Source organism: Saimiri boliviensis, chromosome 9 (genome assembly GCF_048565385.1).
Source record: "Saimiri boliviensis isolate mSaiBol1 chromosome 9, mSaiBol1.pri, whole genome shotgun sequence".
Taxonomy (NCBI): domain Eukaryota; kingdom Metazoa; phylum Chordata; class Mammalia; order Primates; family Cebidae; genus Saimiri; species Saimiri boliviensis.
Genome location: NC_133457.1, coordinates 48,584,955 through 48,598,190, shown reverse-complemented (window position 1 = coordinate 48,598,190; position 13,236 = coordinate 48,584,955). Strand labels below are relative to the sequence as shown.

General features: G+C 35.7%; 1 protein-coding gene across 4 annotated transcripts in view; it reads left to right on the top strand.

Moving 5' to 3' along the window:
* The window catches only part of RASA2 (RAS p21 protein activator 2), a 123,090-nt gene that overhangs the window by 70,223 nt on the left and 39,631 nt on the right, over nt 1-13,236 (top strand). For 3 of the 4 annotated variants that reach the window (XM_039461886.2, XM_039461884.2, XM_039461885.2), the window contains exons 7-9: nt 479-551; nt 4,162-4,238; nt 5,196-5,297. In XM_039461886.2, coding sequence (XP_039317820.2) covers nt 479-551; nt 4,162-4,238; nt 5,196-5,297 — 252 coding nt within the window. Of the gene's footprint in view, nt 1-478; nt 552-1,453; nt 1,538-4,161; nt 4,239-5,195; nt 5,298-13,236 lie in introns of all 4 variants that reach the window. The other variant, XM_074405827.1, reaches the window with a different exon arrangement.

Below are 13,236 nucleotides of genomic sequence, written 5' to 3'. Positions count from 1 at the left end.
GGGAGGCTGGGTAAAGACACAAGATTTCCCTCTACATTTTTTGTAACCTCTGAATCTATAATTAAATTAAAATTAAAAGGTTTTTTAAAAAGTCTCTATGATACCTGAAGCCCAAGAAGTAAGCTGAGTTAAGAATGTTTTTCAAGTTCCTCAGGTATTTTTCAACATAGATGAAGGTACTCTAAATCTTATTGTTTTCCTTCTGTTTATTCTGAGTTGCTTACAGAATAGAATGTGTTTTTAAAACTCTTCAAAAAGGTTGGGCAATCTAGTATGTCCGTAAGATGCATAAAGCTTATATATTCTTTGATTTGAGTTTGTAAGGGCACTTAATTTTTTCCAAGTAATATTTAAAACTGAATCTTCCTGAGTCACTTTAACTTTTAAATGGAGGTCAGACTCCCTGGTTGGAAATAGCATGTTTTATAATTGTGTACTGTTAAGTTCTACAAGGTAAAACTCTACCACATTGGAACAGGAATGACCAAAAGAAGACAAAAGTAAAGAAGAAAACAAGCAATCCACAGTTTAATGAAATCTTTTATTTTGAGGTAATTTTTTGTTTTATGTAAATATTAACATTAAATATGTAATATTTAATGCTAGTTGATTTCTTTTTTCAAACTCCGGTCATAGTAATCATTTTCTCAATTAACACAGATAAGCATTTCTCTCCTGAAAGCAGTAGAACCATGGTGTGATGCAGTGGAGGCCCAATATATAAAATGAGTAAAGGCAAAGCTCTAATTTGGGACAGGAAGGGCCAGGGCCATACCCACTTCGCAGTCATCCTCACTATCATGCTCTCCTTTGCACTCTCCCTTACCCTATCCAGTCCCCTACCTGACACATAGTGGCCACAGGACTCTTCTGCAGGGTACCCTTTGAAAATCACTGGTGATGTAAGTATAATTATTGCTCAGTAAATCTCAGTTCTAGTCGACACCGAAAGAGTCACTAAATGTGACTCAAGTTTCTTATCTTTAAAAGAATTAATTGGAAGGGAAAACAGCAGCACTACCTAACTCACAGCATTTTTATAAGACCCAAAGCACGTGAGAATCCTTTGAGACTATAAAATACTAGATGAGTAGAGCCTTATTATTACTTTTTTTTTTTTAGCCTAATTCATTCTATGGACACCTGCTTATCTTCATAGAGAGCTTCAGCTGCTTTGAAGTTGTCCTGTGTACAGTGCTTTGGACTGCTTTTCTTTGGAGATTTTGTTAAATCCTTATTCATATTATTTGCAAACTATAGAAAAAAAATGAAAGTCTCTAAAAGATCATATTCTAATAAAGTGTGTTGCAGTTTATATCAATGTGTAGGGAAGGTTTGAAAAAAGGAGTTACGTTTTGTACTTTTTCTTCTGTGTGTGTATTTTTCTTGGTGTTTCAAAGTGGAGAGAGTGAGGGTACCTCTAGTCATACCTGATTACTGTACTTTATTAAAGGAACAGACTGAAGAAAATGCCAACAGTGAAGTAGGAAGAATTGTGGAGGTGGAAGCAAGGGAAAAAAATAAAGAAAAAATACAAGTATGAGACTTTTCCATTTCCTGGCTAAGGACTTGGTGCAGTTCTACATTTATTAATGGTGGTTGCATCTAACCTGGAGAAAACAAAGAAGGCAGCAACGTAAAGGGCTGCTGACTAAAGGCACTCACACTCCACATTAGCCCATATATTTTAAACCTCAGCTGGATGGAATCTACTCTGTTTCATGGATCCTTACAGTCAACTGATGGCCCTTTAAAAGTAAAAGGCCTGACCTGCCTCCTGTAGCAGGAGTACTTGTTAGGCCTTGCAGCATTGGTTATAAAAATAGATAAGTTTCTATTTTGTTTTGTTGGTTATAAAAATAGATAAGTTTCCATCTCTTTTATCTAAAGCAAGGAACGCAAAGCAGACACATGTATGCATATACACAACAGTAAAATGGAGTCGATATTGGGGAGGTCAGATGTACTCTGCTTCATTAAAGGCTTGAAGAAAGATTGGATTTTCTAAGTTTGAGGAAAGAGTATTAGAGATGGTGAACATTTTGAGCAGAGGCACAGAGACAGAAAAGCAGAAAATTATGTCCAGAGAACAATGAGTACTGATTTTACTGGGCTTGTTTAAGGAAATAATGGAAACTAAGATTAGAAAGGTAGAGCAGGACCAGCTGATGAAAGGCCTTGAGTGTCTAGCCGTGGTGCTGAAGTGAGTGATTTTGAGCCTAGATAAACAAAGATGGGGAGACTGTTGTACTTTAGGTGTAAGAAAAAAGGGAAGGGGGATAGGGTGTTTTTCAAAAGAGCACTATGGAAATAGAGAGGAAGGGGCAGATGAAAAAGATAGTGCAAAGGGCAAGATAACAAATTGATTATAGAGAAAAAGAGGAAGAAGTTGAATGCTGCCCCCAAGGTCCTAAATCTAGAAAAATAGAAAAGTTAAGAGGGAAGAAAAATAAAAGTGGTTTAGTTTGGGACATAATTAGCTTGAGGGCTGACATTTTAAATCCTCTAGTAGGGAGTTCATGACTGCAACTTCAGATGAGTGATAGTTACTGATCAACACTCAAGGCTTGTTTATGAACAGTCAAGAAAGCTGAGAGAATAGAGATACACAATAAAGGAGAAAAGTGAAGAAACTAATTTCTGCTACTTAAGTATTCAACTTTGAGCATGTCATTTAATTTCTGTACTTCAGCTTCCTCATTTTGAAGATGAGGATAATAAATTTAGCCCTGCCTGCCTCTGAACAGCGTTCTGATGAACAAAGGAGATAATAGATGTGAAAGCACTTTGTAGACTGTACAGCACTATGCAGCTCCAAGTTGTTTTTAGAGCAAAATAAAACATAAAATTTGAAGAATAGTGTACTTGTAGATTCTGAGAAAGAAAGAAAGAGCAGCAGAAGGTTGCCAGGGTAGTGCTCAGATAAACTCTAAAGCAGGCGTCCCCAGACTTTTTATACAAGGGGCCAGTTCACTGTCCCTCAGACCGTTGGAGGGCCACCACATACTGTGCTCCTCTCACTGACCACCAGTGAAAGAGGTGCCCCTTCCTGAAGTGCGGCGGGGGGCCAGATAAATGGCCTCAGGGGGCAGCATGCGGCCCACTGGCCGTAGTTTGGGGACGCCTGCTCTAAAATGTGTTTCTTGGAAAAGAGATACAGTTGTATGATCACTAAATTAAATGGAAAATCAAGGGAGGTGAGAACTAAGAATTTATCATCAGATTTGATAATGAAGAGAACGATTTTAGGAGAGTGATCTGTGAGGAAGCCAAGATTATAAGGAGTTACTGTAGTGGTGGGTGGTGAGGAAGTATAAGCTGTAAGGGTGGATTACGGTTTTCAGATATTTGTCTGAGAAAGGAAAGAGATAGGAAGACCATAATTTACAGGGAGAATTTTTCTTAGACTTGAGTGAGATGAACAAGCTGGTATAGATAGCTGTAATTAAAATAGATCAAATAATGCTTACTGAATGCTTATTGCATACTCTGTGTGGGTGTCTAGTCTTAGAGGAAAATCATCTCATTCTCTTGTTGAGAAGAGGATGAGAAAAACTCATCAAGTAGAGAACCCTGTGTGGGAGTAGACAAGTTCAGGTGAACGGTCATTGGGGAAGTTCCTGCCAATGGCCTTGATACTATTAGCAAAAATGTGAGAAGGAGGTGCAAGGTAGGATTGGTATCTTGAGAAATGTGGGAAAGTCCTTAAAAACTCCTGAGTCACCAACGGACTACCTATGAGCCAGAGAATCTAATGGTACATTGATATATTGGTTTTATTTTATTCTGTTGTTAAAATAGAGACAGTCTTACTTTGTTGCCCAGGCTGGTCTTGAACTCCTGGCTTCAAGGAGTCCTCCCCTGCCTTGGCCTCCCAAAGTGCTGGAATTACAGGCATGAGCCACTGTACCTGGCCATTGTCATATATTGAGTTGATAGGAATGGCATGGAGACAAAGATTCTTGATTTTTTTTACACCACCTTATTCTTACTTTTCTGCTACTTCCATAGTTGCTTCTATATTCAGCTACTGGGTCAAATATTATTGGGCATTTTCCTCTGCTTTTATTCACAATTGAATATTTTGGAGATTATCATTTTTAAGTTGTAGGAAAAATGTATTTAAAAAAATTTTTTTTTACTAAAATATTTTATTTACAGGTAACCAGGTCCAGTAGTTACACCAGAAAGTCCCAGTTCCAGGTAGAAGAGGAGGACATTGAAAAGCTAGAAATCAGGTATGTGCCTTGGGGTTTTACAGAATTGCTTTTTTGTGTACCAGAAGAAAATCCTAAATTCAACTGAAAAAGGTTAACCAGCTTTAATAGAATTCTCTATAGCAAGTTGGTTGATGAAACTTACAGGAATAAGCATCTAATTTAAATCCAGATGATCTTTCCAAAATCTGATTTGTTTGCAGAAATATTCAAGTTGTATTTCTTATAAATAAAGATGATCTAGGTTTCATCTGTTTTATTGTATTTTTAATTTTTCCCAAATTTAATTGTTCCTTAAATTTCTGGACTGTAGTGTAATGGATGGAAAGGAAGTTATATCTCAGCCAATTTAGAAATAATTTTTTATTCTTCTTAACATATCTGCTGTCTAACAGAAATTTCAGTGAGGTAAGAAGGTTATTCAACAGGTGCATGTGTTTGAAGTTTGTGCTATTTCCTAGGTCTTAAATATCTATGCTCTTTGGAAAGGAAAAATCTTATAAATGCATGTGTAGGTGTGATGTTAACCGTGTGTTCATCTAGATGATATATTAATCATGTGTTTGGAGTGATCAGGTAATGTATTTTTCTGATTTTTCTCTCTCTATATATAAATTGGTTGTAATCTAGAGAGAAACCGTAGTCTTGGGTTGGTTTCTTTTCTCAAACTCAGTGAAGTAGCTCTGTAGTCCTTATTGCTATAGTTTAAAATAAAGCCTCAACTTTCAAACTAAGACACTTTTAAGTCCTTCTTTTAGACTATCTAAAATTACTTTTTGTGCTTTTTAAATAAAAGCTACTGTAGTATTTTGCTTCTCTAGTCTGGATAGTAAGGTATGTCTATGGTGTTGCTAACATCTTTTACTTTTAAGCATGTAAAATTAATGCTGTAATACAAATCAAAGTAATTTGAAGCTGTATTGTGATGTGCACTCTCTTAATTGTTTGCAAAACATAAAGTCACTTTTCAATTTTTAGGATCGACTTGTGGAACAATGGAAACCTGGTCCAAGATGTTTTCCTAGGTGAGATCAAGGTTCCTGTGAATGTATTAAGAACTGATTCCTCTCATCAAGCCTGGTAAGAGTTGAGCATTTTAGTGAACACCAAAGTTTAATTCTCTATAATATATTGTATACGCAAATAAATGCTTACTCTGAACATGCTTTAAATTTGTTATGGAATAGCCAAATGTCATTAATATCGATATGTTCATTAATTCATTGTTGAAGAAATACAAGTATATTGTAAGTTTTATGACTTGACCTGTGGTACTGAGATAAAAGAACTGAATCGTCTAGGAATATTTTTCTGCTTAAAAAGTGAAAACTTAACTCTTAAGGAGAAAATGGGAAACATTTAAAACATTATGTAAGAGTCGTTCATGTAAGAAAATGCTTTGTCACAAATCAGTATCTGCATTTCAGAAGTTTTATTAGTGATCATCAGAACTGTGGATGTTTGAAAGCAAAGGATGTTATTTAGGGGACTCAGTTATTTATGGAAACTAACCACTGTTTTTCCTTCACCGCACCCCCATTGAAATGCACTGTAGATTACTTTTTGAGTGTCTAAGGTCTAATTTTGTTGAGCTGGCACTTTTTATGGCTCCTGGTGTTCAATAATGACTACAATATTATTTTACTCTTTAATGACTAATAAAACTTTAAACTGATGTTAAATTAATGTTTAGACATTAAATTGAGCTAGTTTCCTTAGCAGAATCACTATGAAACTATTGTTTTTTTTTCTGTCTATAGTGCTTAAAAGCATGTGTATTCTTTCAGTAGGTTGTCCAGTATCTCTCTTGGTAGATTTGGGTTTCAACTGGATGTAAATGAACATGCCTTTCTCATTTGCCTTTTAAGGAGCACTTTCTGGAACTCAGTTTCTGCTGCCTGAAGAGGAGTGGTTAGGTGTTTCTTACGGGTATCAGTTTCATTCATCTCTAAAAGAGCCTGCCTCTTCTGATTGGCCATCAGACATCTTTATTTTGGAGTCTTGTCCTGGAGCAGTTATCACTTGTAGACTGATTTGGAGACTCAATATTTATTTTATTTTTGCCTCTCCCTAAGGCAGATCTAAGATTTATGGTCTTTATGTTGGTATTTTGTGTATTATAGTTTGTAAAATGCATCCACAGAGGGAGGAAAAAATCAGACATAGTCACTATGAACCATTGGCGAAAATTTGGGACCTGTCATCCTCCCCCTACACCATGTCTTCCACCTTCCGTAAAATAGCCTATATTTTAAAATCAAAATTTCTGAGCTCAGTTTGTCAAGTTTTTAAAATTATACTCCAGACCACTCAGTACAGAAAAGAAAAATGAGGAGTTGTGCCTCCAGTCCCATCAAAATGATCTTGAAATGTGCCACATAATCTGGTTTTTAAGTAAGATTGTCTCCAGAGATGCTTTCCAAATTTGGCAAAACTTCATGCGGCTTCCCTGGCAGTATGTAAGAACATTAACAAACTAATTGTATTTCTATAGATATTTTTGGCCCACGATATTTTAAAGTAACCTGCCAGAAGTATAAGTGCTAAAATTTATATAACATGAACTAGAAACATCTGGTAATTCATATATACTTCCATAGTTGTAAGGAAACATAAAAATGTGAATGCCATTTCTTTTAAGCTGGGAATAAAACGCTTAACCTCCTCCATCAATTGTAGAACCATAGCATCCCCTTGTGGGATTGTTGGTAACTGCATGAAAACTCAAGATCTATTTACCCTCAGGATTTCAGGCAAATTCTTTCTAATCTTGATGTCAAAGAAAGAGTTAGAGTAATCATCAGTAGTTTAATTCTGTTGTTTGAAAAGTCTCAAAATAGATATAAATGTCTTTTCAGTTGTAATTTTTACATTCGAAGGTAAGATTCAAATAATAGAAAAAATTACTGGGTTTTCTTTTTTATACATGATTTTAGACTAGATTAATATTTGATATGATTTGACTTTCTAGTTTGTTAATTTTGACACCTTTTGTTATCAAACTTTTTTTTTGGTCTAATGTTTTTAACGTATCTTCTTAATTTTTGAATTTAGAAAGTATAACAAGTCTCCTATCTTCAGAAAAAAAATCCCATTGATAATGGTTTTCTTGATGGAACCAGAAAAACGTTCAAATATTAATAGAACTACCTTTTTATTCTCTCACTTATGTAGCATTATGTACAAAAAATTGTGCTTCGGGTTTGTCTACCTCAGTTTTAATTACACTGACCTTATGGTTAGCATTTTTTAAATGCTGATTTTTTTCTGTTAAGGGACTGTCAAAAGAGCTTACTCTTGAGAGCATAAGGATTCCTTTTATGCCTAACTGTGAATGAAAAATTCATGTGTAGAGCAACTGAGTGCTACTTTCCATTAATAATTTCCCTTTATCTCCTGTTTCTTATTCTTTAAAACTGAAATATTTCATTCCAAAACTGACAAACATACATTTTATATATATATTTGAGGTTTTTGTCTTGTTTTTGCTTAGAAAATTCAGATGTTCCTGAACTATTTAACAAATCTTGAGCCTTTTCTCTTTAGCTCTAGTTCATACAGGATTATTTAGTTCACAAGGATCCTTCGGGTAGTTTATTAAATTGAGCCTTTCTAATAATACTTTAGTCACATTTATATAGTTATACAAATAACTATCGATAGTTATTATGCATATAGTTAAGTGGTAATCGTTAGATACCATATATATAAATGTTACTTGTGTAACATTTACATGGTGTTTACGGTGTGTCAGGCACTATTCTAAGTGCTTTACTTATAAAACCTCTTTAGGGTTGTTTTAGGGTTTTAATGTGCTAAGATACTATTAATACTCCTTATTTGACAAATGAGGGAATAAGCACAGAGAAATTGAGCAACTCGTCCAAGATCAGAGAGCTAGGATTTGAACCAAACTGTCTGACCCCAAAGTTTGTGCTCTTTACCAATGTACTATAAGTTTGAACTTCAGCATATTTTTTTATGTGTTTAAAACTCAAAAACATTCTCTGTTTTAAGCCATTAGCAAAGGTTTGAATGCCCCTTGCTTATACAATATTATTTAAAAGAGAATTGGAGAGGTCTCTACTCATTTAAAAAATCATCTGTCTTTTCAAGGGATGGGCAAAACAACATGTTCTGAAATTTTGTATTTTTTTTTTTCAAGTAGACATAGATGAGATACTTTGTGGAGATTTCTTATCCTGCAAAGAAAATCCAAGAAAACAAGTTTAGAAAGTGTGGCAGGAGTGGACCCTTCTGGAGTTCTTAAGCATCCAAAAACAATGTATGCATAAAAATGAGTAATTGGCATAGCACTGCCCTAATCCTCTACATAGAACAATGCTATGTTAAGACTGTAGGCCCGGTGTTTTTGAGTTTTATGAGAGAGTAAAGAGGGATGTTAAATCCCTTCCCCAGTTATTTGGAGCTAAACGAATTAAAAGTTATGCTCTAAGCAAAATTTCTATAGAACAAACCAAAACAGAGTTTGTTTTGACTGTAAAGTCTGGAGACCTGTTTAAAATGGATAGAGATGGTCCCAGAGAGGCAGAACCAGTTGTAACTGAATAAGCAGTAACACAAGTAATGTTACTCTACTGTGCATGGAAAACACTAGTTCAATAGAAGGAAAAGATTCATCTAGAGTAGTAAAAAAGGATTCCAAAGAGGTAGGCATGGTACTGCCTATTAAAGCACAATTGAGAGGGAAGGGGATTATGGTCCAGAAGAATTACTATTTCCTTGGCAAGACTATTGTCTTAGCTATTGTCTTAGCTGAGAGATTCTTAAGGCTGCGTAAAACTCCTTGTTATGCCTCTGTACTCAACACAACACCTTTTGATAATTTACCTTTCCAAATAATCTACCACCAGGTAAAAAAAAAATACAGCGAAAGATATAGATGAAAACATTATGGTAAATGGTGATAATTGTTGTAACCAAGTGATGAGCACGTGGGAGTGGTAGTAAGAAAGGGTGTTCATTGTTATTATTCACTCTTCTCCCGACTTTGGTGAGCATTTCCATAATAAAATGCATGGGTCACTTAAAACTGCAAATACTTATACCACTTGACTGTATTTCTTTTCATAAATTTAATAATTAGCCTACATTCAGGTGCATCTTATTTTTTTGGGTCGCCCAAGCTGGAGTGCAGTGGCGCTATCTTGGCTCAGTGCAACCTCTGCCTCCTGGGTTCAGGCAGTTCTCGTGCCTCAGCCTCCCTTGTACTGGGATTACAGGCACCCGTCATTGTGACTGGCTAATTGTTGTATTTTTGTAGAGACAGGGTTTCACCCTATTGGCCAGGCTGGTCTCAAACTCCTGACCTCAGGTGATCCACCAGCCTTGACCTCCCAAAGTGCTGGGATTACAGGTGTGAACCACTGCACTTGACCTTCAGGTTCACTTTAGATGTGCTGATAAAATGAAGTCTCTGAATTTGCAAGGTTGCAGAACATGCCCTGGATTGCGAAAAATTGGCCAAAGTTTCAATTGTCAGGATGCTTAGTCATGAACAAGCTAAACTTCCTGATATGGTTTGGCTGTGTCCCCACACAAATCTCACCTTGAATAGTAATCATCCCTAAGTGTTGAGGGTGGGGCCAGGTGAAGACAATTGAATCATGAGGTGGTTTCAAACCCCGATACTTTCCTTGTAGTAGTAAGTCTCACAAGATCTGATGGTTTTATAAATGGGTGTTCCCTTGCACGAGCTCTCTTGCCTGCAGCATGTAAGACGTCCCTTTGCTCTTCTTTGTCTTCTGCCATGATTGTGAGGCCTCCCCAGCCATGTGGAACTGTGAGTCAGTTAAACCTCTTTCCTTTATAAATTATCCAGCCTCGGGTATGTCTTTATTAGCAGAATGAGAACAGAGTGATACACTTCCCTTAGAGGTACTTCTCAGTCACCTTTGCTAACAGATTTTTTTCTAGTTATTTCATTGGCCTTATGTTTATATCACTATTTCTTAAATCAGACAGTGGATGTTCTGAAGATTGATCTTCCAAGACAGGAATTCGTCTTTTGTGGGGTAGTGATGTAATTTCTTCTTACATTAACCGTCCCTTCATCCTTTAAGTTTGACTTGGTTAATTCACTGGTTGTCTTTTCTCATCTTTCTCAGAGCTAATAAATATTCCATTAATGCCTTCTTCCATCTATTTTTAAATAAATTAAGTCTGTTAGAGGAGGTCATAGCTGATAAATACATAAATTAAGTATTAAAACTACTGTTTCTTTTATAAAAATTGTCTCAGCGTTCCAGCTAAGTGAAAGAAGAGTGATAGAATTAGAAAATTATCATTTTGATGATTAATGGCTCTAAGCTGTGATCATCAATGGCTGCTAATATTGTAAAAGGAGAAACAGTCAAACATTTGTGCCTCTTGGTAGAACTACATAACGTTATCAATGAAGTGTCCTTGCCAGAACATCAGATCTGAAAACTAACCAAGCCTCTAGATCTAACTACCAAGATACAGGAAATACCGAGAGGACAAAGGAACATGATAAATGACATTATGGAGGTAGAGAGAAGAAGAGTTAACACAGTTCTCAAGGTGGAAACTCTATAGGACCAACAGTGAGGAATCTATAAATTAAAAGAGACTTAAGAATTCTGTTAACCAATTCTAATCTATGGACCTTATTTGGATTTGAACAAACTATAGAAAACCATTTATGATAAGTTTGGGGAAATTTGAGTAAGTGAATAGTGGTGACTTTTTAAAAATATATATGAAATTATACCTGGAAATTGCTTTAAAATAATAATGCAGGAACAGGACGGGAGAGTAAGTGAAGGTATGGCTGAGACAAGAATAGTCTTTTAAAAAAAAAATCAGTATGTATATTTTTAAATTTTGTTTGTCATTGTCTTTAGATAGAGAATAGAGAAGATGGGCAGCTTTTTTCACATGTTAATTAGAAACTTCTTTCTAATTGCTTTTAAAAAGTGACCCAAGGCTTCAAAACCAAAGCATTCATTCACTCACTCCCTAGTCAACATCAACGGAATGTCTACTGCTATGCCCATATGCCCTATGCTGACCTAACTACTGAAAATAAGATTGTGAGTTTAAACAGCCATGCTTAAAATGATTTAAACTGCTTAAAAATATTGCACCTGTGAATCCCTTTTAGTATTTTTAGGGAATTTCTTTACTACTGGGCTTTGAAATTTCAAACTTTAGAAAGGCCCCAGCTCAGGATTTATAAAACTTGAAAACTATGAGTATAGATAAATAATTCCAGGCTGGGCATGGTAGCTCATGCCTGTAATCCCAGCACTTTAGGAGGCCGAGGCAGGTGGATCACAAGGTCAGGAGTTTGAAACCAGCCTGGCCAACATAGTGAAACCCCGTCTCTACTAAAAATATGAAAATTAGCCAGGTGTGGTGGCATGCGCTTGTAGTCCCAACTACTCGGGAGGCTGAGGTGGGAGAACCACTTGAACCCAGGAGGCCAAGGTTGTAGTGAGCCAAGACCACGCCATTGTACTCCAGCCTGGGTGACAGAGTGAAACTCCATCTCAAAAAAATAAAAAAAACCAGTCCTAACAGTCTACAATCCTAGATAAAATATATAACTTATTTCTCAAACAGTATAGGAGATAAAGTTGACAGTATTTAAAATGCATTTTAATATATTTTAAAACTTTTTAAATGTATTTTTCAAACTAAAATGCATTCTTAATATATTTTATGTATATTCACAAAATATAAGAAAATGAAATTTGTGTCACAATGGTGACATGATACCAAAGGAGTGAGTCTCTCCCTTTACTGTAGCAAGTATATACCATAGAGGCAGTGAGTGAGAGAGGAACAGAATAGAGCAGTAGCAAGATGAAAATGGAAAGACAAACTCTTCCTCAGTATAAGTAACCAGTGCTGTAAAATTTGCTTTGCGTAGTAGAAACGTTGAAAAATTGTAGAAACAGTAGTTGAGGATTTTCTGCAAATTATAAAAGAAGTATCAGTCAGATTATTCTGAGAGAAGAATGGCAAAGAAAATCTACAAAAGCATTTTAGCAGAACTTTGGTAACAGAGGACTGAGAGAGAGAATTTCCTAGAAGCAAATAAATAATTTTCCCCAGTCTCTTAGTAAGGAGAGTTAAAATTAAATTCAAAATTTTAATGTTTGTTGTTTATTGTTTTCTGTACACAATTATTTTTAAGTTACTTATGGCCTATTAAGCCACTTCACAAAACAGTACAATTATGTAGTCTCAAAGAGTTAACTAGAAAGTGCTTGCAGGTGGGCCGGGCACGGTGGCTCATGCCTGTAATCTCATCACTTTGGGAGGCCAAGGCAGGCAGATCACAAGGTCAGGAATTCAAGACCAGCCTGACCAATATGGTGAGACCTCACCTCTACTAAAAATACAAAAAAATTAGCCGGGCGTGGTGGTGCATGCTTGTAATCCCACCTACTCGAGAGGCTGAGGCAGGAGAATTGCTTGAACTCAGAAAGTGGAGGTTGTAGTGAGCCAAGAGCATGCCACAACACTCCAGCCTGGGTGACAGAGTAAGATTCTGTCTCAAAAAGTAAGAAAGCGCTTAAGTGCTTACAGGTGAAAAAAACAAGATGCAGGAAAGTAGAATATAACATTTTTGTAAACTGACTAATAGGCTCAGAACTCATTTATAAATGTGTATATATGTACACATTTATAAAAATCTGTATAAAATTACATAAGCCTGAAGAAAATAGAGAAGGGTCCATAATAGGTAGTTAACAAGTTCCTAAGAGAAGCGGAGGTGCAGAATAATAATATTTTGAATATAAGAAAAAAGATAAGAGAAAACCAAAGTTAAAAAAGAAAAAAAACTTAAAAGTTCCTTAAAAAAACAAAAACACTGATTTGATGACATTGTTTATATATGTACGCATTATTACCTATTTGTCTATATGTAATAAGAATTTTTAAATTTTAAATAAAGAAGATTCTGGTTCAAACAGTAATGAATATAATAAGTGGCAGTCCACACAGGTTCTTTCTTGGTTCTTGA